This window comes from Microtus pennsylvanicus, chromosome 2 (assembly GCF_037038515.1).
Source record: "Microtus pennsylvanicus isolate mMicPen1 chromosome 2, mMicPen1.hap1, whole genome shotgun sequence".
NCBI lineage: Eukaryota > Metazoa > Chordata > Mammalia > Rodentia > Cricetidae > Microtus > Microtus pennsylvanicus.
Genome location: NC_134580.1, coordinates 92,204,827 through 92,230,769, shown reverse-complemented (window position 1 = coordinate 92,230,769; position 25,943 = coordinate 92,204,827). Strand labels below are relative to the sequence as shown.

Here is a 25,943-nt window from a genome sequence, read left to right as displayed (position 1 = left end):
TAACTAAAGTTGATTCACGCCAGCTTCCGTAGAAGCGGTTTTCTAGGTGACAGGTCCTTCAGGTTCGGTCAAGAAAGGAAACGGGGGGGGGGGGGGGAGAATGAGGTGTCTATTCGAATGCCCGAAGTATACTGTTTGAAGAGCAGAGCAAATATATTCAGACACGCTTTAGCCATTTCCCTCCAACGAAACTGGCAAAGAGAATGTGGAACCACTCTCTTTCCACATTCTTTAAGCCTGCACACCGCGCACGTTGCGCAGGAACCTTCCAGACAGGCAGCTCCTGGCCACCCCGAGGGGTCCTCATTTTGAAAACAGGAGCGGGCCAATCAGCTGCGGAGCGCTCTTTGGCGCTGGCGTTTGAGCCTGGCTGCGGCTGCCCAGGTGCGGTCGCCGCGGGCCCGATGTGTGCAGAGAAGGTGGGGCGGAGGCATTTGCACCGAGCCGCTGAGCTTTTGCAGGCGGGGGCCGCACGCAGGCTGATGGGCTAGGAGACGGGCAGCGTGTGACACGGGGTGACGGCGGGGACCAGCCCGGGCGGGGACCGGGACTGGGTAGGGAGATCCCCCGAGCAGCCGGCTGGCCCGGCTGGAGGAACGAGGTGACGATCTGAGCCACCAAGGCCATCGTGCCTGGGAGAGGAGAGGTGGCAGCGTCCCGAAGCGTGAGGAGCTCGCAGCAGGCGCCGGTCTCAGGAAACGGAAGGGTCGAAGGGAGAAGGGAGGGTTGTGTGAGTGGCTGACAGGGCCGAGGGTCCCGCAGAGAAGGTCGGTGGAAGTGAAACGAGAGTGAAGTGTGTCCGGAGAGAAGAAGGTCTGTGGACGTGGATCGAGGGTCGAAGGGAAGCCGTGGAAGTGGCCAGGGCCTGGGGCCGGAAGAGTGCCAGAGGTGGCCGAAGGGCAGCGGAGCGGGGCGCAAGCCTGAAGGTGTTTGGGAATTGGAAGACTTGGTGGCAAACGAAAGTCAGGACCCAGAGTCGGCCTCGGAGAGTGGGAGACGTGTTCGAGATGTGGGATCGGAGGTTGGTCAGATTGGCCCTGCTGCAGCAGCTGCGGGCTGTCTACGGCATTAAGGTCAAGGGTGGCCGCGGGCAGTGTGATCGCAGGAGACGGGAAACTGCCGTCACGGAAATAAGGGTAAGTGGAAACTTGTAGGGATGGGGACACACGTCGGTTATGTTGGTCAGGAAAGACACGTGGTTAGAAGTGTCAGATTCAACCTTGTGTGGTCGTTTGTCTATGTTTTTCTCTTTTTTTTTCAGAGACTTTTCGGCGTTGAAAATTGCACTATTTTCTCGCTGTTGCACACTTTCTGGTCTCCTTAGCAGTGTAAGCGTTAGCTGCCAACATCAGTCTAGTTAGCTAGACTGAAACAAATCCGGGTTTTGTGTTTTTTAATGAGCAAATTAAGCATCGAGAGTGAGTTGAAGGTTTTTTTTTTATTTAATAATATCACTGAGATCATACTTCTAAAGTTTCATGATCCCTCCCTTCAGTTCCTTTTTGTGTACCCAGGCCCACTCATGCCACGGGCATGCATCTGGGGGTCAGAATTAGTTCTCTCCTATTAACGTTATGTGGCCCTTGGGGATCAAATTCAGGTGCTAGGCTTAGCAGCAACTACTCTACTCATCAAACCATCTCACTGGGCCATTTTCTTTCTATCTTTTTTTAAATCTAGTAGTGAGTATTTGGGGTGAGATTTTAATCTTTATTGAGAAATCAAGACAAGAAGTCAATTGTGAAGAACGGAATATCAGTCATTTTAAAAGTATGTGGGTAATTTATTAGTACTTTGTAGTATTTGAACGCAAAAGCTAATAAAATTAATTTGCTTAATTGTGTTGTTTGATAAGGAGTATTTTGTAGCCCAGGTTGACTTTGAACTCACTAGCCTAGGCTGCCTGGAGCTCTTCCACCTCTCTAGTGTTGGGATTAGAGAGGTTTGTCACCACAAATTACAGTGATTCTTTTTTGTTTGTTTGTTTTTTGTTTTTCGGGGACACAGAGTTTCCCTGTGTAACAGTCCTAGCTGTCCTGGAAGAACTAGCTCTTGTAGACCAGGCTAGCCTTGAACTCACACAGATTCGCCTGCCTGTGCCTCTCAAGTGCTGGGATTAAAGGTGTGCCCCCTCCACCCTGCTCTACAGTGGTTACTTCTTGTTTGGTAAAACTGTCTTCTCATAACCTTCAGTATAGGTATTTGCTTTTGTTTCTTTCATTCCTCAACTAACAAATCCTGACACTTGCCTTTCGAGCCATGCCCGACTTTACAGCTAACTATGAATGTGGGCTGCTGGTCTTGTTTGTTCTCATTAAGCTTCAGTTCCTTATTCTGTAAAATGGTGATTCCTGCTAAGTTCTGTAAGTAGGTCTAGCACAGTACCTGTCACCTGCCACCTATTCAGCTATGACAGTTATCCATGTTCTAATTAGCGGTTGTGCAGTATAAATTCAGCTATGACAGTTATCCATGTTCTAATTAGCGGTTGTGCAGTATAAATTCAGCTATGACAGTTATCCATGTTCTAATTAGCGGTTGTGCAGTATAAATTCAGCTATGAATGCTATAACATATTCTGATGGGATACAGTTCTATTTATGACACAATGACATAAGATTCAGGTTCAGAAATAAGAGACAGAATGTTATAGTGACTCAATAATGATTGAATAGCTGAAAACTAGAAAAGCCAGGGTTTGAAAAGTGACGGTCTTGCCAGTGGGAACCTAAGTTCTAACTGTACTTGATTGGGTCTTCTTTTTTTGCTTGAATATTTGTCAGAACCAGCCAAGTGGTAGAACCAGGACTAGGAAAATTTCATTATTGTGTTGAATCATTAATTATTCAATCAGAGTGATCTCAATCAGAAGTACTTAGCAGTTATGGAGAGCAGGTACATCTGAGCTGAATCAGTACGAGATGGGGTGCACTGATTTAGTGTTTAGAATGCAGACATACACAGGCTTAACTTTCTTTTTTTGTTGTTTTGTTTTGTTTTTCGAGACAGGGTTTCTCTGTAGCTTTGGAGCCTGTCCTGGCACTAGCTCTTGTAGACCAGGCTGGCCTCGAACTCGCAGAGATCCGCCTGCCTCTGCCTCGCGAGTGCTGGGATTAAAGGCGTGCGCCACCACCGCCCAGCCAGGCTTAACTTTCAATCACTTACTCAATGATGCATTTTTAGGAAGTTTGTGGTCGTGTAGGAAGAAGTAGGAAGATAATGGCAAAACGAAAACAAAAACGCCTAAAACACAAATGTACTTTTAGGATCTTTGGTGTTGTAAACTGAATGTATATTCTTTAAAAGTGGGTCTCAAGGTAGCTAACTGGAAATTGTCTTCAATGTTTGTATTCTGCTGTACAGTGTGAAAAAGTTACAATGTCTAAAAATACCCACATCAAATACATTTTAGAAGCACTCAAAGGTGACAAGAATTTAGGAGTTACTGTTTTACTTACCACCTAACTTAGTCTTTTATGGGAGTTAGATGACTAGAGAAAAGTATAAACGAGGTCTTTAAAGAAATGTAGAGCATAGGAATTAGGGTGCTAATATTTGGAGTAAATTTGGTCTAAGAATTAAGTACTAATTGTATCAGTTACCCATAACAAGGTCAAAGACTGAATGAACAAGGTTATTTGAAGGCAGTGGTTTTATCTTGGTGTCTTTCTACTCAAAACATCTAGCTTAATGTCTTGTAGGACATTAAATGTACTTCAAATAATTGTTTTGCATTGATTGATAGCTTGGAGTTCATTTCTGATAATGTTTTCATTTTATTTCATTTAGGAAATAAATTTTTCATTTCCTAAGATCTTTGCCTAATGTTAAAGATTTTATTTAGTGCCTAATAAATACTATGTTGAGTAACTGAGTTTGTCATTTTAGGGTAAGATATTTGGAGTTCCTTTTAACTCATTGCCTCATTCAGTTGTTCCAGAATATGGACACATTCCAAGGTAAGCAGTCTTCAAAAATGAAGAGAATATTTCAAACAGGTCTTAAAAATAGTTTCAAAGGTTTCAAAAATAGTTGGATGATATATGCATTTGCTTAAAACCACATTATTTCATTTCTGATCATTACTTGTTATAAAAAATAAAAACATCGGGCTAATAAGATGATTTAGTGGGTAAAGGACCATAAGGTGGTGCCAAACCCATGTATAGAGGTGGAGGGAGAGAACCTGGCTTTACAGAATTGTCTCTGACTCCAGCATGGGTGCTGGGGCACACTCACTCACACACACACACACGTCATGCAGTTGCTGCTATAACAGTTTCAGAGTCGTAGATCCAGGAGTAATGACAGAGACTTTGCTGTTATCTCTGGACTCCCTGTAAGTAAGCACAAGCAGCTGTCATTTACCCTGCTCTAGGGCTGACATTCAGGCACTCAGCTCTATCACTGCTGTAGCTGGCATACTTTCTAGTTTTTTGATGCCAGCTGTTGAATCTAATGTTAACATTGGTTGAGATCAGTTCATAGGTAAAACTGAACCTTCACCCCTTAATATAAGAATGATTATAAGGACAGAGGATTCTACTTTTCCAAGGAAAAAATGTTAGACTGAGAACTTGATGTTGTTTGGGGGCTGTAGGATTAGCTGTGTAAAGCTATGCATGCTGTGCCAGGTGAGACAGCCAATAGAGAAGACCAGGCAATAGAGAAGACCACGGAGAGACAGCCAATAGAGAGGACCAGGCAGGCAGCTGGTGAATACTTGAATCCCAGCACTTGGCCACTGGAGAGTGGAAGTCACCCTGGCCACATAGCAACTGTGAGACCAGTCTGCGCTACATGAAACTTTGTCTTCGTAAATGTCTTTGAACACATGTAGACACCAAGTAGAAGAGGAAGAACATAAAAACCCTGAGAAAGAACAGTTTAGGGAGATAGCAAAAAACCAGAGGAGTGGCGAAAAGGACATTTTAGAACAGACGAGCGGTCAGATGTGTCGATGAGCCAAGCAATATGAGGAGACAATGGATTGACGGTCGATTTGGTGAGACAAAGGTTATTGGTGTCCTTGGTGGAAGCTGTTTGAAGTCGTGAGGATGAATGTGCCCAGTCGAGGGCTAGGGGGAGATGGGGATGTGATAAACAAGGCAAGTTATGTTGTGTTATGAAGAGAGGCAGAAAAGAATGTAGACTTGCTATGTGTAGACATTTGTGTCAACAGAAAACCCAGTGTGTGAATTCCTATTGAGTATGTGCTGCTCACATGGCCATAGTCGTGTCAAGGACCCCGTGGAGGACTGGAAAAGCCTTTCTTAGAGTGAGGCTCAGAAGATGACAGAGCCTTCTTTGGGGGACTGAGGACAGGTGTGACAGTGAGTTCGGAAAATGGCCTCCATAGCCCTCACCCTACCTGGAATGAAGACTACCGTATGAAGATTAGCTAGACTTGTCTCCTTGATAGCTGTATACCGTAAACTCTGCTCCTTTGTTTTTCTGTATGTACTAGCCCTGCCTGCTTGTTCAGCAGTGTGCAATACCTCACCTCCCTGTTCAAGTCTGTATAGCAGACACTGAGCTTGAGGAGGGGGCTAGTCCACCTGACCCCAGCTCTTTGTAGCTGTCCTCTTCATTCTTTTGCCACCCTTGTCAGTTCTTTCCTGGAGCCTTGCTGGATATGACACGTGTTGAGGCTGCCCTGTGTGAAGTTAGAGACCTTAGAGGAAAAGTTAGGTAGCAAGGAGAACAAGTAAACATTTTGTTACAAGATCAAGTGGAGTTTTGACATTGGAGCTGAAAAGGCATATGCCTGCCTGCTTATGTATTTTGGCAATAGAATGAAGGTATTGTGTGTCTAGACCCTTGAAAGAACATGATTTCTCTTTCAGCTTCCTTGTTGATGCATGCACATCTTTAGAAGAGCATATTCATACAGAAGGGCTATTTAGGAAGTCAGGGTCTGTTATTCGTCTGAAGGCACTAAAGGTAAGCATATTTTGAACTATACTTTTTCATTAGTACTGTTTCTGATTTGATTTTTATAGTTGAAATATTTTTCTCAAAATTTAGCATGCTTTCAAATTTGTGCTCTTCATTATAAAATATTATACAATAAGAAAACCCAGTGTTGTTACTTTTAGCCTTTTAGAAAGGACTAGTATTTTAAACAAGAGTTAGGAGAACCCTTTTAATTAGATATGATGACCACTACAGTATTTAAGTTTCTAGAGTGCTCAAGATTCCTGTGTCTTTGCAGAGTAAACTGGACCATGGTGAAGCCTGCCTGTCTTCTGCACTTCCCTGTGATGTTGCAGGTCTGCTTAAGCAGTTCTTCAGGGAGCTACCAGAGCCTGTCCTACCGACTGATCTTCATGAAGCACTGTTCAAAGCACAACAGTTAGGGGCGGAGGAAAAGAATAAAGCCACATTGTTGTTGTCATGTCTGGTGGCAGATCCTACAGTTGATGTATTAAGATACTTCTTTAACTTTCTTAAGAATGTTTCTCTTAGGTAAGTGATAACTAAAAGCCTTAATGAATTTAATTTCTCAGCTACCTAAAGATGTTCCTAGTAGTTAATAAATGTAATTTGGAATGAAAAAAAATTTAATGAGTATTTACTATAGGAAATATGCCCTGTGTAATTTAAGAAATAGTATACCAACTGATTTAATACTTTGTGTCATTAGAGTCTTGATTGGGGATGCCTTGGGGGTTTATTGGTATTTTCAAGACTCATTGCCCACTGGATGGATTCTGGTTGTTTTGTTTTTAAAGCATTTGTCTGTGTTTCTTCATTTTCCTCTTCCTACTGTCAGTGAACCTACTTGTTTTGTTTATAATTGAAGCTGCCTTCTAATGCTTCATTTTCTATATGTGGCTCTAAAATGCAGATAAACAAACAATCTGTGTGAAAGAACAGTGTGAACTGGTTAGTATCACTTACATTTAAATCTATGGGACTGTGTATCTTGGGTTCTTCTGTTCTTTTATTTGTGGTGCTAAGGCTGGACCTCAGGCAGGCCTTCCGCACAGTAGACAGACTCTATTTAAGTGAGAGTCTTAGTGCTCCTGCCTTTCCTTTGTTCTTCCTTCTTCAGGCCACTTAGTGGGGGGATAGATGAGGGCTGTTTTACTTATAGTTAACAGGTAAAGAAAATGTCCTCAATTTGTTATTTTAACTTCCTGTAGTTCTTCCTTTTCTACCATTTAATAAAGCCTTTCATTATTAGGGCAAGTGAGAATAAAATGGATAGCAGCAATCTTGCAGTGATATTTGCACCGAATCTTCTTCAGACAAGTGAAGGCCATGAGAAAATGTCTGCTAACACAGAGAAAAAGCTACGCTTGCAGGCAGCAGTAGTGCAGACTCTTATTGATTGTGCATCAGATATTGGTAAGAGGTAGTTTCATTGTCAAGTAGTGGTGTAGGAGGTCCTTCTGTCTGTGTTGCTTTCATTGGTTGAATAAAGAAACTGCCTTGGCCGTTTGATAGGGCAAAGCTTAGGTAGGCAGAGTAGACAGAACTGAATGCTGGGAAGAAGGGCAGAGTGGCAGACGCCAAGAATCTCCTGCCTGAGATGGACACTGGTTAGAATCTTGCCGGTAAGCAACAGTCACATGATGATAAACAGATTTAATAGAAATGGGTTGAATCAAGATAGAAGAATTAGCCAATAAGAGGCTAGAACTAATGGACTAGGCAGTGTTTAAATGAATATAGTTTCTGTGTGATTATTCAGGGGTTAAGCTAGCCTGGTGGTCGGGAAGAACAAACAATGGGCTCTCTCAACAAAGTAGTAGAATTTATTTCAATGAGGGTGATCCTGGCTTCCAGCTGAAGGCAACTGTTAGAAAGGGACTATATTATTACTTTGGGATAGAGAAGGAAGGAAGGAATAATTATATTATGAACATTTTGATTTAGGACGTGTGCCAGATTTTATCCTGGAAAAGATACCAGCCATGTTAGGTATTGATGGTCTCTGTACTACCCCATCCCTGGAAGCCTTTGAAGAAGGAGAATATGAAACTCCTGGTGAATGTAAGAGAAAAAGAAGACAAAGTGTTGGAGGTAATCGATGTTATGTCTCATTTTAGGGTGGTACTGAGACGATATCTAAAATACCAACATCATCGTCAGCTGTGGTATGTGTCTGTTGGATGCCTAGTTAGAGAAATAAAACATGGGCATATTAGAAGTTCAAGTGATGATACAATCTGATATTTAACAGAAGATTACCTGGACTGTTATCACCACGGTTTCATCAAAGAGGAACTCAAACTAAGCCTTATTTTTATTTATTGTGAGAATTGAACTAGGGTCTCAAACAGGTTAGGCAAGCACTAAGCCTCTGAACTACATCCTCAGCCCTCAATATGGGTCTTGAAGGATGGGTAGAATACAGAGAAATTGAGTGAAAGAGCAGAAAACTTAGATTCTGTATTAGTTGAGAAATGTAGAATAGATACAAGTCTATCCTAACTACAGATTGGTGTGCTCTGAGTGATGTGTTCACTGTGTATATTTAATGTATGATGTGGAACTAGAAGCCAGGCCAAAGACAGACTGGAACCAGGACCTGGTTGGCTAAATGTTGAAGGGTTATAACTAGAGGTATGACATGATCTAATTTGAAGAACTGTCACCGGAGGTGGAGAGGATGGTAAGAGGGTATGGCAACAATATAGGTATCAGATCTTTGAAGAACTTAGTTGTGTTACCATCAGAAAGCTGATTTAGGCCTCAGATAGAAAAGTCTGTCCCTCGTCACATTTGTGGATTTTTTCTTACCTGCCCCAGGTGCTGACTGGAGGCTGCCCCTTCCCTGTTAACTGTATTTGTAGGTTCATTTTATTACTTCCCTGTTATTTTCATAAGGCGGCTGTGTTTCAGCAGAACACAGTTTCAAAGGACGCAAACTGAATGGCTTAGAAATCGCAGTTCTAGGGGCCAGTCTGTACATGAGAGTTGGGTTCTGAGATCTGTAGGGTAGATTGCTTGCTTTCTTCTTTTGAGTTCTAGAACACAGTTCTATCTATAAAACTTCCTGCCACAAATGTAAATATTTCTTAAGACCTGGGTTATCTTTTCTATTGGTCCAAGGCTGATTATTTTACATTAATTGCTTATGTGACTATATATGCCTTGCATTTCAGATTTTGTTAACGGAGCCCTAAATAAACTTAAGTCTAGCAGAACACCCTCTCTTACACCTCAGCAAGATAGAACTGGTAGGTATTTGTTATATAAACATATTAAACATGAAATTTTAATTTATATGAAATTAAACATAAAACATGAAAATGTTTTTAGTGCCATGTAAAAATATTTATAATTGCTTAATTTAATAATCAAATCTCAGTGCTAATTTCCTTAAAAGTATTGTACTGTGTATAGTTATATTACTAGTTACATTGAATGTGACAAACTCAAAACTCTAAGGTTATGATTTCTTTATTTGTTGTCATTTTTAAAATAATTCTAATTATGATTTTCAGTTGCTTATAACTTAGAACATTTAAAAATGGCTCAATTTCACTTTGTGTCAGAATAAGAAAATTACACCTTCTGTATTTGCTTGCTGGTAAATGTATTCGGCAAATATAGAGAACTTGATGTTTTGTTTTTCAATGAAATGATTTAATGCTCACTTATGAGAAACAAATAGCAGAGTTAGTTATCTCTTTATCTTGACTATAGTTTTCTTCCCTGTATTGATATTCTTTCCTCTGTACTATATCTGCCCATTGCTCTATTTAGTTTAAGTTACTACTACTGCTTTGTAAGAGCCCACTAAGCCCAATATGCTTGATTCTGTTCCAAACCCCAGCACTTGGGAGAGCAAGGCAGAAGAATCTCATGTTCAAGTTCTGTCTGGGCTACATAGTAAGAAAATCCCATCTCAAACAATAAAGGAAAAAAGAATCTTTGTAACTCTTTGTAACTTTGCTATTTTTATTTTAAATAATTACAGAATGTTAATTTAGTTAAGTAATATTGGATCATGGAAATGGATCTCACATTTTTTTTTGTTAACTTCTAAGTAATAGCACTTACAAGAAACTAAAGCCTTGGGCGGTGGTGGTGCATGCCTTTAATCCCAGCACTCGGGAGGCAGAGGCAGGCGGATCTCTGTGAGTTCGAGACCAGCCTGGTCTACAAGAGCTAGTTCCAGGACAGGCTCCAAAACCACAGAGAAACCCTGTCTCGGAAAAAAAAAAGAAAAAAAAAAAGAAATTAAAGCCTTTGTATGTTACCATCTGTATGGAGAAGTTGTTTCTGTGTGGTTTTCAGCCCAGGCCTCTGTATCACCATTGATTCTCACACCAAGTGTTAAGCGTAAACTTCCGGGAGAGTCTTCGCATGCCTTCTCAAGTAAGAAAAGGAAGTCCATCAGACACAACTTGAACTTTGAGCTGCTGCCAAGTCACCTCTTCAGCAGCAATTCTACTCCAGTGTCAGGTAGCGAAGAGAATCTTTATCATTGGGTTGTACATTAACATGAGGGCCTCTTCTCAGTAAATAACTACTTAGACTAATACCATCCACAAGAGCCAAAAGTTTCATTTTCCAAATTTCTGTATTTTATAAGATCTACTCTTATTTTAAAAACCCACTAATTTAATAAAAATGAAATGTTTTTGTTTTATGGTAAATAGCAGAGCAGTTTGGCGTCTGTGGGTGGCACGGGCGCTCAGGTTTTGTGTGACTGGGCATGCTGGGTCCTGTTTCCTCTGAATCCAAGTGTTACTGTCAGATGAGCTAAAGCCACAAGTTTCTCCAAGTCCTTAGTGTTATTCGAGTAAATTTACAAAAACTTTAAAACTTGGGGCAAGGCGATCAGCATATAGTTTCAGATGTATGTCGTTTCTTTATTTCAATAGCATTCAAAATACCATTAGCTATTGAGTAAACGTTTTTGTTGCCACGGTTTTAGCCTTAGTTTATACTTACAGTGAAGGCGTAAGTCACAAACAATGCCACACCAGTTTGGAATTATGATTAATAGGGTGGTATTTATTTAAAGGGGAAAAAACTTACAGATCACTGTCAGCCCTCTGCGTAACCAGGAAGGAAGTCAAGTCACCGGCGGAGCAGGAAGTGAAGAGAGAGAGGAGAGGGAAGTGGCCGCTTTTTTAAAGGGAGAGAGACCACGCCCCAAGGGGCTGGTATCTCAGCGGCGATAGGCTGGAGGAGTGGGAGGACCTCCCGTAACACCTCCCCCTTTTGTTTAAATAAGAGAGTTCTAAACCTACTATGAAATTATATACAATAAGTACAAATATCCTATTCTAACTAGCTTAGGTCTTGTATAATAAATAAATTGGCCAAGTCATGAGAGAAAAGTAACTACATCTATATAGTCTTCAACCCCATCGAAGATCTGAGAAGGGAAATAATGTTACCTGGTTAATTAGGAAGTTCAGTAAAACAACTTCCAAAACATGCAACAAATCACAGAGACAACTAGCTACCTAGGCAATCACCCAAAGTCACATTAGCAGTGTTGAAGCAACCAACTTTGGCTAAGGCCTAACATAACTGACACACCATTTTCAAAGGCAAGCAACTTTTCAAAACTATCTTACCCTGTCTTGGCAGGATAAGACAGCCCTGTTTTATCCATTGATGCATGCTCTGTATCTTTGTCAGTGGTTGAGGTATGGGCATTTCTTTGCCCCAAGGCCAGTTCTGCCAAAAGGAAAGGCTCCAGGTGGAGTGTCTTTGGTGCTCAACATTCTCTCGGGAATAGAGTGGTGTTGCCAGGAGCAATTGTGTCTCACTACCACAAAACTCTGAGTTAGATTAAAGGCCATTTTCTACAGCTCTTTGAAGAAGTTGAAGACTATCTATACTGAGTATAATCTCTATATATCTAAAGAACCTGATTAGTCTAATTATAAATGACAAACTTAGATGACTATTAGTCTATATAATTCTCAATATCTATCTAACTTAAAGATTAAGACAATAAACAACTGTGAAACAAATGAGGACAATGACCTCCAAATATAAACAATGTACAAATATACATTGCAGTAGGTAAATATATATCAATACACAAACATTATATAAGTATCTTAATCAGAGGTAGAAATGTACACAGCAATATGGTAAATATATACAATACAATATATGTCAATACATAAAAATGTTTTAAACAAGGTAGAAACATGCATGCATACAATAGTCAATATAATTTAACTTTGTATCAATATACAAGAATCTATACCAATATATTTGTCTAAAACCAGTAACTCACAATTACAAATCTATTATTCCATCATCCCTCTTTTTTTTTTTTTTTTCAAAATGATCCCTGAGCTTATAAAATTCCTCCCCCAACCCTCAATCGTATACTAATTATAATCAACCCCTAAATGATGTCCCTAAACCCAAGGGCAAACTTTACTGGGAGAGGGGACGTCGTCCTCTAGAATTACTTCCAGCTGTCATGGGGGCGACGTTCTTTCTGGGGGATCCTGTGAAAGTAAAATGATGGTTAAATTTCAAGATCAAGTCTTTTAATATTGCCAATAGTCTCTGAGTATTTTGTGCAGGTCTGGCCAAAATGTTGTATAAGATGTGCACCATTTCAGCTAACCAAGTTGGAACTGTCTTGTGCAGCTGGTACCCAAAGCAGGTCTTGTTGTAGCGCTATCAGTATCATGACGTCATATCAACCAGGTGGAGTTGTTGTTATGGGGCCCCATCTTCTTCCTGGAAACTTCAAATGTCACTTCAGGAAAAACTCATTGTTCATTATGAAAAACTTAAGCATTAATCATATAGACACACACATATATATATATTCAATGAAAGACATGATAGATATGTTCAATGAAAAGTATGATAGATATGAAGAAAAGCAAAGATGTTTTCTAAACTCATATTTCTTTCTGTCCCACATCATGGCTCTTGACATGAGACAGAAACTCCAGAAACTCTGGGTTTTTCTCTTACTAACAGGCTTGGAATTGGAGAGGGACTGAGCCAGAGTCCAACTTCAAAACCAGCTTTATAAATTTAGAAATATGGTTTAATATTACTTACACAGCCCATTCAGTTTTCTTGATATTTCCTATCGGGCAGGTATTTTTCCATCTGTCAGTATCCAAACATCCAGGGTCCCTTGAATTTCTCAAAGATGAGTGTTTTCCTGTGGAGATAAGAACAGAACCCTGCCCCCATTCTATATGTTTTTCTTACCACCTGTATGAATATAATCATTGTGGATGAGTTGTCATTTCTCCTTTCCAAGAGGTTTCTCTTCTTCAAATCGAAACTTTATTAATTTTGATGGTATCCACAATTTTTCTTCTCCTGTGGAAACAAGAGCAAAACCCCTTCCCCAACGTAGCACATCTCCTGGCTTCCACTGAGAGGTCAGCACATCTTTGAAATAAATCGGTTGATTTAGTTCAGCAGACTTTTCCATTATCCAATGTCTCTCTGCTGCTGTCGTTCCTTTCTCATTAGCGTTAAGAAAATTCAAGGTTAATAAAGCATTATGTAATCTATTTCTGGGGGTATTTTCGGTCCCTTTCTGTTTGTTCAGCATATTCTTTATAGTACGATTTGATCTTTCTATAACTGCCTGACCTGTAGGATTATTTGGTATACCTGTAATGTGTTTTATATTATAATAATCAAAAAAGCGTTTCATTTTCTTAGATACATATGCTGGACCATTATCTGTCTTTATTTGCGCAGGTATACCCATGATGGCCATAACTTCCAATAAATGTGTGATTACTGAATCAGCCTTTTCTGAGCTCAGGGCAGTAGCCCATTGAAAACCTGAATACGTGTCTATGGTGTGGTGTACATATTTTAATTTACCAAATTCTATAAAGTGGAACACATCCATCTGCCAGATTTCATTTCTCTTAGTGCCCTTTGGGTTACTCCCTGCAGGCAACGGTGTTTGATTATAGAAAGAACAAGTAGGACATCTCTTTATAATGTCCTTAGCTTGTTGCCAAGTAATGGAAAATTCTTTCTTTAGGCCTTTACTATTGACATGATGCTTCTTATGAAATTCTGAGGCCTGCAACACACTTCCAATCAATAATTGATCAATCTCAGCGTTGCCTTGGGCTAGAGGACCAGGCAGACCTGTATGGGACCGGATGTGTGTTATGTACATCGGACAAAGCCTGTTCCTGATTATGTCTTGTACCTGGATAAACAATGAAGTCAACTCTGTGTCATCTGGTATAAATTCAGCGGTTTCAATATGCAAGATAACTCTTTCTGCATATTGTGAATCTGTAACTATATTAAGAGGTTCTTTAAAATCCCTTAGCACCATAAGAATGGCATATAATTCTGCCTTCTGGACAGAATTATAAGGGCTTTGTTCCACCTTACTCAATTCATCTGACTTGTAACCTGCTTTCCCTGATTTATTTGCATCAGTATAGAACGTACGGGCTCCAGTTATTGGAGCATCACGTACAATTCTAGGAAGAATCCAAGAAGTTCTTTTTATGAGGTTAAGTCTACCACTTTTGGGATAGTTGCTATTAATTTCTCCCAAAAAATTAGCACAAGCTCTTTGCCACGGTTCATTGTCTTCCCATAACTTTTTTATTTCTTCAGTAGTAAAAGGCACTATAATTTCTGCTGGGTCTATACCTGCTAGTTGACGAAGTCTCAGCTTACCTTTTATAATTAATTCAGAGACTTTTTCCACATAAGTTTTTAATTTTTTACTTGGTTTATTAGGTATAAATATCCACTCTAAAATAATATCTTCCCTCTGCATTAGAATCCCTGTAGGAGAAATTCTGGAAGGCAATATGACTAGGATGCAGCTAAGATTTGGGTTCACCCTATCCACATGTGCCTCCTGTAATTTTTCCTCAATCATTGTCAGTTCCTTTTCTGCTTCAGCTGTCAGTTTTCTTGGACTATTCAAATCTTTATCACCATCTAAGGTTTTGTTTAAATGAACTATTAGATCAGGTGTTATCCCAACAGCTGGTCGTAGACTGGAAATGTCTCCTAACAATCTTTGGAAGTCATTAAGAGTCTTTAACCGGTCTCTCCTAATTTGTGCCTTTTGCGTTTTAATTTTCTCTAACCCTATTCTGTAACCTAGGTAATTAATAGAATTTCCTCTTTGAATCTTTTCAGGGGCAATTTGTAATCCCCACCTAGGCAAGACTTTCTTTACTTCTTCAAACATCCTTTCTAAAGTATCTTTATTTGAATCAGATAACAAGATGTCATCCATGTAATGATAAATAATGGACTTGGGGAATTGTTTACGAATTATTTCCAATGGCTTACTTACAAAATATTGGCACAGTGTAGGACTATTGAGCATACCCTGTGGGAGGACAGTCCATTGATATCTCCTATTGGGCTGAGAATTATTATAAGTAGGCACTGTGAAGGCAAATTTTTCTCTATCCTTTTCTTGTAACGGTATAGTGAAAAAACAATCTTTCAAATCAATAACTATAAGAGGCCATCCTTTTGGTAACAGAGAAGGCAAAGGAATTCCAGATTGTAGTGAGCCCATAGGTTGAATTACTTTGTTGACAGCTCTTAGATCTGTCACCATTCTCCATTTACCAGATTTCTTTTTTACAACAAACACAGGAGAATTCCAAGGGCTGGTTGATTCTTCAATGTGGTGAGCATCTAGTTGCTCCTGCACCAGCTGTTCCAATGCCTGTAGTTTATCTTCAGCTAGAGGCCACTGTTTGATCCATATTGGCTTCTCAGTTAGCCATTTTAAAGGTAGGGCTGTTGGTACCTCTAAAGGTTTGGTATTTGCTGTATGTTCTTGTACAGCCTGAATGGCTAGTGACCTTTTTCCATAATACCTCATCATATACTTCCCAGAATTATGAGTTCCTGGAACTACAGGAATGTTAATCTGGGTATTCCATTGCTGTAGCAGGTCACGGCCCCATAAATTTATGGCAATATTGGCTATATATGGCCTTAGTCTTCCTATTTGCCCTTCGGGCCCTATGCATTCAACCCATCTTGTGCTTTGTTTTACACGAGATAGGGTTCCAATTCCCAGGAACTGAACATCAACCTCTTGAAGAGGCCAATTCGGATGCCAAGATTCTGGGGTAATGATACTTACATCCGCACCTGTGTCTAATAAGCCTTCAATAAAAGTGCCATTTATACAGACTCTTAGCTTTGGTCTTTGATCATTAATAGAAGTCTGCCAAAATATACGTTTACTCTGTCCAACTGGGTTTTTTGACTCATCCTCCACATGGATTTCATCATTTAGACCAGTATTACTTTTTACAGCAGAAATTGGAGCTTTTAATTTTCTTGGTGAGGCACGTTCTCCACTGTGACTGGGAATGACTGGGCCACTGTTGGCTTGGGGGCCTGCGAGAGGCCCCTCAAGGAGTTTCCCGACGGTATCGGGTTGCCTTGTTTGTCTGTTGTTGACCTGCATTCATTGGACCAATGTCGGCCTTTACCGCATCTCCTACATATACCTGAAGGCCTAGGTCTCCTATCTTTGTCATTCCCAGAGGAGATAATATTCCTAGAAATTCTGTGCCTGCAATCCCTTTTCAGATGTCCTAATTTACCACAATTAAAACACCTGGCAGTTTGATGTCTCCTCATTGCTGTGGAAATCGCTTCTCCTACCCAAGATTCATCGTTATAGCTAAACGTCTCAACATTCATCGTATGCTGAATCCATTCATCCATAGGTGCTGATCTAGACTTTAAAGGCCCAATTATCTTTTTGCATTCTATGTTTGCATTCTCAAAAGCTAGAGATTCAAGAAGTATTCGTCTAGCTTCTGGGTCTGTTACCCCTATGTCCAGAGCCTTAATTAATCTTTGCAAAAAGTCAATAAAGGGTTCTCTCTGTCCCTGCCTAATTCTGGTATATGATTCAACCCTTTTTGCTGGATCTTGTATCCTATTCCAAGCATTTAAAGCTGCTTGGTGACATAGACACAGTACTTCATCATCATAAAGAGCTTGGACCTGTGGATCAGCATATTCTCCTGCACCAAGAATTTGGTCTTGGGAAACCTCAATACCTTTTGCTCTTCCTTGCTGTTCCATATGTTTGGATTCTTCTCTGAAATAAATTCCAAACATCAAGGAAGGTCCATTATCTAAAACTGCAGACACTAACTGATGGAAATCATGGGGGGTAGCTCTAGCATTAGAAGCCCAAGTCCTTATCATTTCCTTTACGTATGCAGAGTGCAAGCCAAAATTAACAATAGCTTGCTTAATTTCTTTTAGATCATTCATTGCTATTGGCGTCCATCTAGCTTCTCTGACTCCCTTTGAGCCTTTAGAAGTTGACGCTTTGTCAGAATTAAGTATAGGGTATGCTGCTAAAACCTTTGGTAAGCCAGTTCTAATAGCTGGTGTTGGCATTGTATCCTGTCCTTGTGCCTTATTACTCTGTTCACCAGCTCCAATCATTTCTTCAATCATTTCAAGTCTTTTTATTATTGTCTCTTTTGAATCCTTAATCTCCTGACCTGCATGAGTTTCTAGTAAAGATTGTATGGTTCTTAGGAGTGCCATGATCTTCCTAAATGATAGAATATGCAAAAGAATACTAAAACCTAGTAACCAGTAAATTAAGTTATCCCCATAGTCATATAAACCTTGCATGATATAACCCATTGTATTGGTAACCAGAACAGTAAAATTCGCGTTGGAAACGGGAACTGCCATATTACCTATTATCCAGCAGGTGGCGCTGTTGCCAAGTCTCGACGAAAACACGGTCCTGTTTCAGAGTCCGCCTAGTATTTGTTAAAAACTGGAAAATGTAAGTTGCTCAACAAAGTAAATGTAATTAAATCAATTCCAGAGATGGAACCAGAAACCAGAATCCAGGGGTAGAGAAGAGCAACCTGGAAGCCGCTTATGCCTCCACGTGACAGAGTCACCCTGAGGGGTTGCAGCTTTCAGCAACCGCGTGCTCTGGTTCGCGCCACTTAAGAGCTGTGCTTGCAAGGGAGATTTAAAAACGACTCAGAAAAGAGCAAACCAGGCGGGCAGAGACTACGCGGGCCTGTGGAGTTTAAATCCACAGGCAGCGGCTGAGGAAGCAAGGGCTCCCGCCAAGCTGAACAAGCGCCCGCCAAGCCGAACTTGCGGCCGCCAAGCCGAACTTCCGGCCGCCAAGCCGAACTCGCGGCTGCGAGCCGGGAGAGGTTCTAAAACCAAACGTTGGGCGCCAAATGAAGGCGTAAGTCACAAACAATGCCACACCAGTTTGGAATTATGATTAATAGGGTGGTATTTATTTAAAGGGGAAAAAACTTACAGATCACTGTCAGCCCTCTGCGTAACCAGGAAGGAAGTCAAGTCACCGGCGGAGCAGGAAGTGAAGAGAGAGAGGAGAGGGAAGTGGCCGCTTTTTTAAAGGGAGAGAGACCACGCCCCAAGGGGCTGGTATCTCAGCGGCGATAGGCTGGAGGAGTGGGAGGACCTCCCGTAACATTACAGCACAACCAGAATATAAATTGACTTACGTTAACTTTATCATCAACCAAAAGTGAAATGAAACAAAACCTAGGGATGAAACCCAAAACCCATGGTTCCCCTATCTCAAATTCATATTTAATCAAAATCTGAGTCTCTTAGTTTTTAATAATTGTTTGTTCCAGGCACTATTGAATGTGTCATTTTGAGCACAAGAGCTGACTTATGAGTTCTTCCCAAAAGTCTTTTGGTTTTGTTTCTTTTGAAGGTTGATACTCTGCTTAAATTGAACAGAATAGCAAGTCATGCTTTTCCGGAAGGAAAACCCTCACAGGTTGTTCAGGGCTTACTACATTAGACAGCAGGAAGGCCGATGTCTACGTCTGAGGTGCCTTCAGTCATCAGAGGTTGGAGACTTAAAGAAACCTCATACTGTGTGGTATTTAAAATCCTCTCCAGTTTGGAAAACTTCCCAGTGGCCATTGGGAATTGTAGTCTTTCAGTTAGCTGCTCCCTGAAGTGGAAATACTCTTGTGTTATTTTGAACTGAGTTTGAGTGTGAATCACCAGTGTGTTCATGAAACATCCAGCATTCTGCCTGTTCTGACTGTTCTGCCTGTTCTGACTACTTCTTGTGACCACATACATTTCCAAGATAACTAAGTCACATTGGGTATGTTAAATTGACCTCTAAAATGTTCCTAGCCTAATGCATGCAGAAGTCATATTTCATGACTAAATAAGCCCACAAATACCTCTTTGGGCTCTTGTGGATTTTTTATCAATAACTAATGAATTGACAGTCTGTGTTTGTTGGGAGTTTACTGCATATGCATAGGACATGAGTCAAGTGTATGTACCTCTGTTTGTACTGTACTTGTTTGGTAAATGTTTGACTGGCAATCATATCCTGAATTTTCACATTCAAAAATTTTCAAGAGTTTAATTTTTTTAAGTTTCCATTTATATTTAACAATTTTATATTTCCATTCATATATGTCCCTTCTCACTTCTAATAATCCCCAACAGTAATATTTATGTTCATCAAGGAACTGTATTTCCAGAGCCTGAAACTGTTTAGTAAATGATAGGCAAATTCTATGTTGTCTCCACAGCTTGCTCTTCAAAGTTTGGTAGGGTATATCCTTCCCTTATTATAAGTGTTTAAAGCAGAACTAATTTAAGATTAGTAATCTAACCTTTAATTGACAATTGTTAAATAGGAGATTAATAGTTTTTCCTTTTGGTCAGTTAATAACAACTGAAACCTCTAACCAGAAATTGTGTTTCTTGTTGCGGCTTGAGTGGCAGAAATTAGACTTAAATCTACTTGCTGTGTTATTATACTTTGAAAAGAAAGTATGTGTGACACATTACATTGCCTGTCTTCCTTTTGTAGTTCGCTTTGATACCAGCCTGGAAGGGTCTTCTCAGAGTTCACTCTCACCTATCACCATGAGTGGAAACCACTTGATCAGTACAGACCTAAGGCGAAGTAAAAGGATTGCGAGCAAAAAGGTTTACAGGTAGTCTCTCCGAGACATTGTCTTTTCGCTGGCTGGCTAGTGGTATGTGCATTGTCATGCTACCAAAAGTAGAGTTTAATCATATTTTTAAATCCTTTCAGTCTTTATGTTCTTAATAATTATAGGCCCTTCATATACTATCAGAAAGAAGAAAAAAGTACTAAATTGAATGCATTGTCCTTGATAAAAATCATGGTCTGTGTTTATTGTTTAATTTAGATTTTGTTAGTTTTACAAGTAGTCTGTTTTAGCGACCCTGGTTTATAAGAGAGTAAGGGTGATAAGCCATTCTCCTGTGCAGATACGCTCGTATACATAGTGTGTTCAAGCTTAAGTCATCTGAATGTGTCATTTAGTTACTAACAGTGAGATTTCTTTGGACTTAGATTTTCATCTTGCAAGAATTTCTGATATTTATGTCAGCAACTGACATTTTAAATTGCACTCTTCAGGGTAGAATCAGGAAAAGCAGGCTGCTTCTCTCCTAAGGTCAGTCGTAAAGAAAAGGTCCGAAGATCTCTTCGTCTGAAATTTAGCCTGGGGAAAAACAGAGATTCAGTAAGTATCTTGTTTACCCAACAATCTGCACAAAGGAGAAATTCCTTTGGTTGGTGTCCGTTCATCCTGGTGGGGAGGATGGGGCAAGTAGAGCCCTTCACATCACATCAGCTAGAAAACAGGCAGAAGGAATCAGAAAGGGACTGGGGTGCAGTCCAGGTCTCTGCAGGTCCCCTTCGCTCCAGCTCCCATCTTTCCCAGTAAGGCTGTAAGTAATTAATGGATTCATTCATTTGCTGGGCCAGAGCCCTCTTGTAATAATCTCTGGAAATGCCATCATTTGGGCTCACGATTAAGAAAATCATAGTGGTTATGGCTTTATTAATCAGTTAGCATAACACATATCATAATAACATGAAATTGTAGACTTAAAGTACTCTCTCATATTTACCTTCCTCGAGATTAATGAACCGAGCACTACTGTTCTTTATCAGCATTTTATCTCAGAACTAAAACTGCTCCCATCAAGGTGTGGGGTGCACACCTTAAATCCCAAATTAGGAGGCAGAGGCAGGTGGAGCTCTGAGTTCAAGGCCTGGTCTATAGAGTGAATTTTGGGTCAGTCAGGGATACATAGTGAGACCCTGTCTCAAAAAACAAAACAAAAACCAAACAAACAAACCACTATTTTCAATTTTTTCAATCAAGCAGTCAAGAATTGTCAATTAATAGGCCTACTCTCTCCTCCTGTGGGCAGCATTTGACTCCAGACTCCTTACTCCTCTTTTGCTTACTTTCCTATTACTTTTGAAATTCCTTTGTAATAATATGCATCACTGTTTTTCTAAGACATTCACATTAAATTCCCCGATCGCAATACTCTTCTAAACAAGCTGTGTCTTCGTTTGCAGGTTTGGTTTGAATTTGGGAAGTGTTTGTCTTTTATTGTGCTAAACATGTATTGGAGCACTGAGCTTGGATTTCTGCTTATTCCTTCCTTGGATGTCTGTTTAGGCAAAACCTGTTGTACACACGGCTCCTTGCTGCAGCTCTCCCTACAACCAAGCCCTCTTTCCTTGCTGTCACCCACTGCAGTTATGCAGCTTGCTCTTCCAGTAACGTAGGCTACACTGTGCACGCTCTTGGGTCCTCACCCGTATTCTCATGTGCCACATCCTGTCTGTTAGAGAAGCCAGCTTCATTTCTGCTCTAAGCTGCCTCTAAATTTTCTTTTCTGGCTAACTGCAGTTAATCTACTAGTGGGCCTACCTAATTCTCCCCTTTCTGCAATACTTGCCCCCAAGAAACAGCCTTTTAAAAAAGCAAGTTGTCAAATTGCTCTTCTGCCCTAAACCCTGCAATGACACTTTTTATTCTGAATGAAAGCCCAGCCTCCTACACTGAGCTGCAATGCCCCACATGATCTGAGCTCTGTTCCTGGCACTCCGCCTCCTCACTGTGCTTTCTCCCTGTCTTGCTCCGGCTGGAGAGGCTGCACTGGTAACTCCTCCCTGAAATGCTGTTGCACACAAGTCTTTTCTTGCTCCTGCTCTTTATCTTCTTATCATCCGTGTGTAATTGTACTCCCACTCTCACCAGCAATGGCCTCCTTACCTGTCTTACCTCCCTTGCCCTTCTCCATGTCACTTTTGACCTTATATTATGTTGATCTGTTTTCATGTACTCTTTCGATCTAAATCTCACCCTCAAATGTAAATACTATTAGGGCAAAATTTTTATCACTCGACCCCCTGCTTCCCCACAGCTTGTCAACAGATGCTGGCACAGAAACAATACAAGAATTTATGCTTTTGTAATAATGAATATGTTGTGCTGTTTTTATTTTATTTCACAAAATATCACCTGATGTTTACACATTTCACTAGCAGGCAAGAGTATTGTGTTTCTAACAAAGTTATCCTTCTGTTATATAAGACTTTTAAAGTTGGTTACTGATTTTAATACTTAATTGGTCTTAATATTTTTGATTAACTGGATTTGCTTAACTAAACCATTTTCAAATTTTCTTTTCTGTACAGAATGGATGTTCTGTCATCAATAGATATGAAAATGTTGGTCGACGACTAGCAAATCAACAAAGTCTAAAAAATAGGATTGAATCTGTAAAAACAGGTCTGCTTTTTAGCCCAGATATTGATGAAAAATTGCTAAAGAAAGGTACATTTACACAATACTGTAGAATTTTATCCAAAATTTTAGTATCAGTTTCTTTAAGATAAAATATATTACTTTGTTGTAGAAGTTTAAAGTTCTCATTTAGATGGTAAAAATATTTGACGGGACAGTGTGGTTTCTGTCAACAACTAGCGGGTGCTTGTGAATGCCATTCCTATCTTAAATTATAACATCCTAAATGTTTTGCAATTAATGCTCAATACTTTTACTTGTCATATGTTTGGATTATATTTCAAAACTAGGTAAGATATAAAGTATTAAAAGCATCACCTGGTTTATTTTAGATGCAGAAAAGATGAGTAAATCTGAGGAACACTTGTTGACTCCAGATGGACTAGATGGAGCAGATTACAGGATGTCTTGGACAGAACCCAGTAATTCAAGCTTTCAAGACATGGGTGTAGATGGATCTTCTCCAATAATGAGCAACCCTGAGGTGAAGAACTTTTCTTTGGAACCCGATATTACTGTTGAAAGCTCACCAGTTGTGTCACGTGAGCTCAGACCTTCCCCCATCCACAGCCAACCTGACAGCAGTGTGCTGGGGAGTTCCCTTAGTGGGGATGAGAGTAACCTGACCTCCGAGACCTTGCTGAAGATTCAGAAAGCCTTTTCCGAGTCTGGGAGTGATCTTCATACACTGATGAATCAGGGGCAGTCATCAGTAACCGACAAGGGGGAGGAAAGTGAGGCCAGCGATGAGACTGTGAGGGGCGCAAAGGGAGACGATGGGCGCCATCCTGGGGAAGGCGAGCGCTGCGTTCCAGAAGGAGAGATCTCTTCCCATCAAAGTCCACAACTTAGTAGAGAAGCAAGTATAGAATTTCGCTCGACTCAGATGAAGGTGGAGCATGAAGAAGACATCCATTCGGAAGTACCAAAAGCTGACTTCATCCAGCAAGAACTCCCCAGTGAGGAGCAAACAAAGGAACCACAGTCCCCAAGGAACCAACTAAATACTCAGTCAGCAGGGAATGAGACTGTGGCAGCAGAGGAGGTCTCTGAGGCTGGTGGCGCTGCTGGGGAAGATGAGGCTCACTCCTCTTTAGAGCAGAGTACCTGCCCTGTGATTGTCCTTTCAAAGCCTCAGCCCCAGAGGCTCGCTAAGCAGCGGTCACTGGTGAGAAAATGCGACACTGCAGTTCCTGGAGCTTTGCAAATGACGGAGCATGGAAAGGTTTCTGATCACATCCAATGGTTTAATAAACTTTCTCTAAATGAACCAGACAGAGCAAAAGTGAAGTCACCTCTGAAATTCCAGCGTACTCCTGTACGTCAGTCTGTCAGAAGAATTAATTCTTTGTTGGAGTATGGCAGGCAACCTGTGAGGCAGAAGTTGGCAGTCCTTGGCGATGCAGCTTCTCCTCTGGTAAAGTCAGTGAGTTGTGATGGTGCTCTTCCCTCTTGTGTAGAAAGTTCATCAAAATACTCCTCTGGTTCCTCTACTAAATTAGGTCCTGAAGCACAGACGTCTATGTCATGTGATGAGCCAAATGATGCAATTTCAAAATCAAGTGTTGAATTAGCTTCTAAATCTTTCTCAAAAATTAAGAGACATCCAGATCCTGGCCATGCTTCTCTTGGAACTACTAGACTCTGTAAACAGGAGAGCAAATCTGGTGGCCAAATTAAGTTTCCCTTGGATGATCTCACTAATCATGATAGATCAAAATTTGTAAATAATACGGCTGGAATAAAAAACAGAGTTCTTAGGAAGCCATCAGAAAAAGAAAGGGTCTGGTACAAAGGTTCTCCCAAAAATCCTATTGGAAAGACTCATCTACTGCCAACGAGTAAGCCTGTAGACTTGTAACGGATGCAGTGCTTGTCATCCCTGTAAATAAGGTTAGCAGTTGGTGGGATGGTCTGCAGGGTAGTTGTGTGCAAATGTGTAGCTATGGATGCTGGGTAAGCAGCTTTTCTCTGAAGCAGTCTTGCTGCCGCAACAATGTGTATTTCCGTACTTGCACCTAAGGCTACTTTGTTTTTCTTTTATTACTGAAGATTGAACTTTGTTGTGATTTCTTGAAGCAAAGGTTATAATTAACTCTTAAAGGAATTGTTGGCTAGATTTATTTAAAAGGGGAATGATTTTTGTTTTGCATGTCTGATAGGAAGTTGTGCCTGTTTTTGGTTATTCCTCCAAGTAAGGACATTGTCCATTTCAAATCTACTATGTTAAGGGAATGGGTTAGCCCTGCAAATCTTGTGTCTTGAATTATATTCATGTTTGTTGTCCTGACCTAAATCCTAGAAGTTGATTTGCCTCAGCAGTACGCTAACACTTATTCCTGTTCATGGCAGAGGAATTTGATTAGTGTCTCCTGAAGGTGTATACAAAGTTTCGCTTGAATTTTGAATTAAGGACAGTGGTTAAATCAGAATGATGACTAGCTGCATTCATACATTATGATGCTGAAGTAATTGAGTAATTTTAAGCATATTTCAATTTTGAAGGTAATTTTGATCTGTTTTATCCAATATGAAAATAAAATTTTTAAGGAGGAATAATTAAGCTTGAAAGTTATAATCAAGATTTTTTTTCCTATGAAGATGGTTGATTTTAGAATTTGATTTGTTAATGTACCTCTGTACATTTTACTTAGATAAATATCTGATAGTCTTACCTTGTGTTTAAATGTTATTTATTTAGCATACACATTAAAAATAACTTCTGGAAAATGTCTTGCCTCAGAGTGTTGTATTTTAGATGCAAAGCATTATACGCGCGCGCACGCGCGCGCGTGTGTGTGTGTGTGTGTGTGTGTGTGTGTGTGTGTGTGTGTGTAGGAGGAACTTCAGTTAAGTCCTTAAGTTTGCTGGGATGTGTGGCTATTCTTTAGATTTATTTTATGTATGTGAGTATTTTGGCTGCATCTATGTATGTAAACCCATGTAAGTATAACACTTGTGTGCCTGTTCTCTGAGATGAGAGGGGGTTGGATACCCTGGATGGTTGTGAACTCTTGTGTAGTTCTGGAAACTGAACCTGGGTCCTCTCTGTAGGGCTGAGAACCACACCAAGAGCAATAAATGCTCCAAATGCTCTTACCATAGAGCGTCTCTTCTGCCCCAAGACTTCTTTTTCAGTTCTACGTTCCTGTGTTTCTTAGGAATCCTTCCCCAGTGCTAGTATATGGTTTACATAAAAACTAAATCCTAAACTTCGTATTTATCTGATCAAAACAGACTAGCCAGGCATTTTAGGTCAGACTGGAATAGGTTGTGGATCCCTTACCTAAAATTGATTAGAAGAGAAATAGCCCAGATTTTGGAATATTTACATAGGCTTTACTGGTTGAGCAT

At 40.4% G+C, this 25,943-nt stretch overlaps 1 protein-coding gene across 1 annotated transcript; it reads left to right on the top strand.

Moving 5' to 3' along the window:
* Positions 1-342: 342 nt before the first annotated feature.
* On the top strand, positions 343-25,315 carry Arhgap11a (Rho GTPase activating protein 11A). The gene is made up of 12 exons (XM_075961730.1): positions 343-1,136; positions 3,889-3,959; positions 5,847-5,943; positions 6,215-6,468; positions 7,190-7,353; positions 7,885-8,031; positions 9,117-9,191; positions 10,255-10,422; positions 19,817-19,943; positions 20,396-20,501; positions 22,481-22,619; positions 22,922-25,315. The coding sequence occupies exons 1-12, from the start codon at positions 1,008-1,010 to the stop codon at positions 24,448-24,450; spliced, it is 3,006 nt and encodes a 1,001-aa protein (XP_075817845.1). The 5' UTR covers positions 343-1,007; the 3' UTR covers positions 24,451-25,315.
* The last annotated feature ends 628 nt before the right edge of the window (positions 25,316-25,943 follow it).

What these genes read in the sequence shown, in the direction of transcription:
- Arhgap11a (XM_075961730.1), top strand. Translation starts at nt 1,008, where the DNA reads ATGTGGGATCGGAGGTTGGTCAGATTGGCCCTGCTGCAGCAGCTGCGG. An exon ending in GAATATGGACACATTCCAAG is followed by an intron (nt 3,960 to 5,846) that starts GTAAGCAGTCTT and finishes TTTCTCTTTCAG; the next exon opens with CTTCCTTGTTGATGCATGCA. An exon ending in CTTAAGAATGTTTCTCTTAG is followed by an intron (nt 6,469 to 7,189) that starts GTAAGTGATAAC and finishes TTTCATTATTAG; the next exon opens with GGCAAGTGAGAATAAAATGG.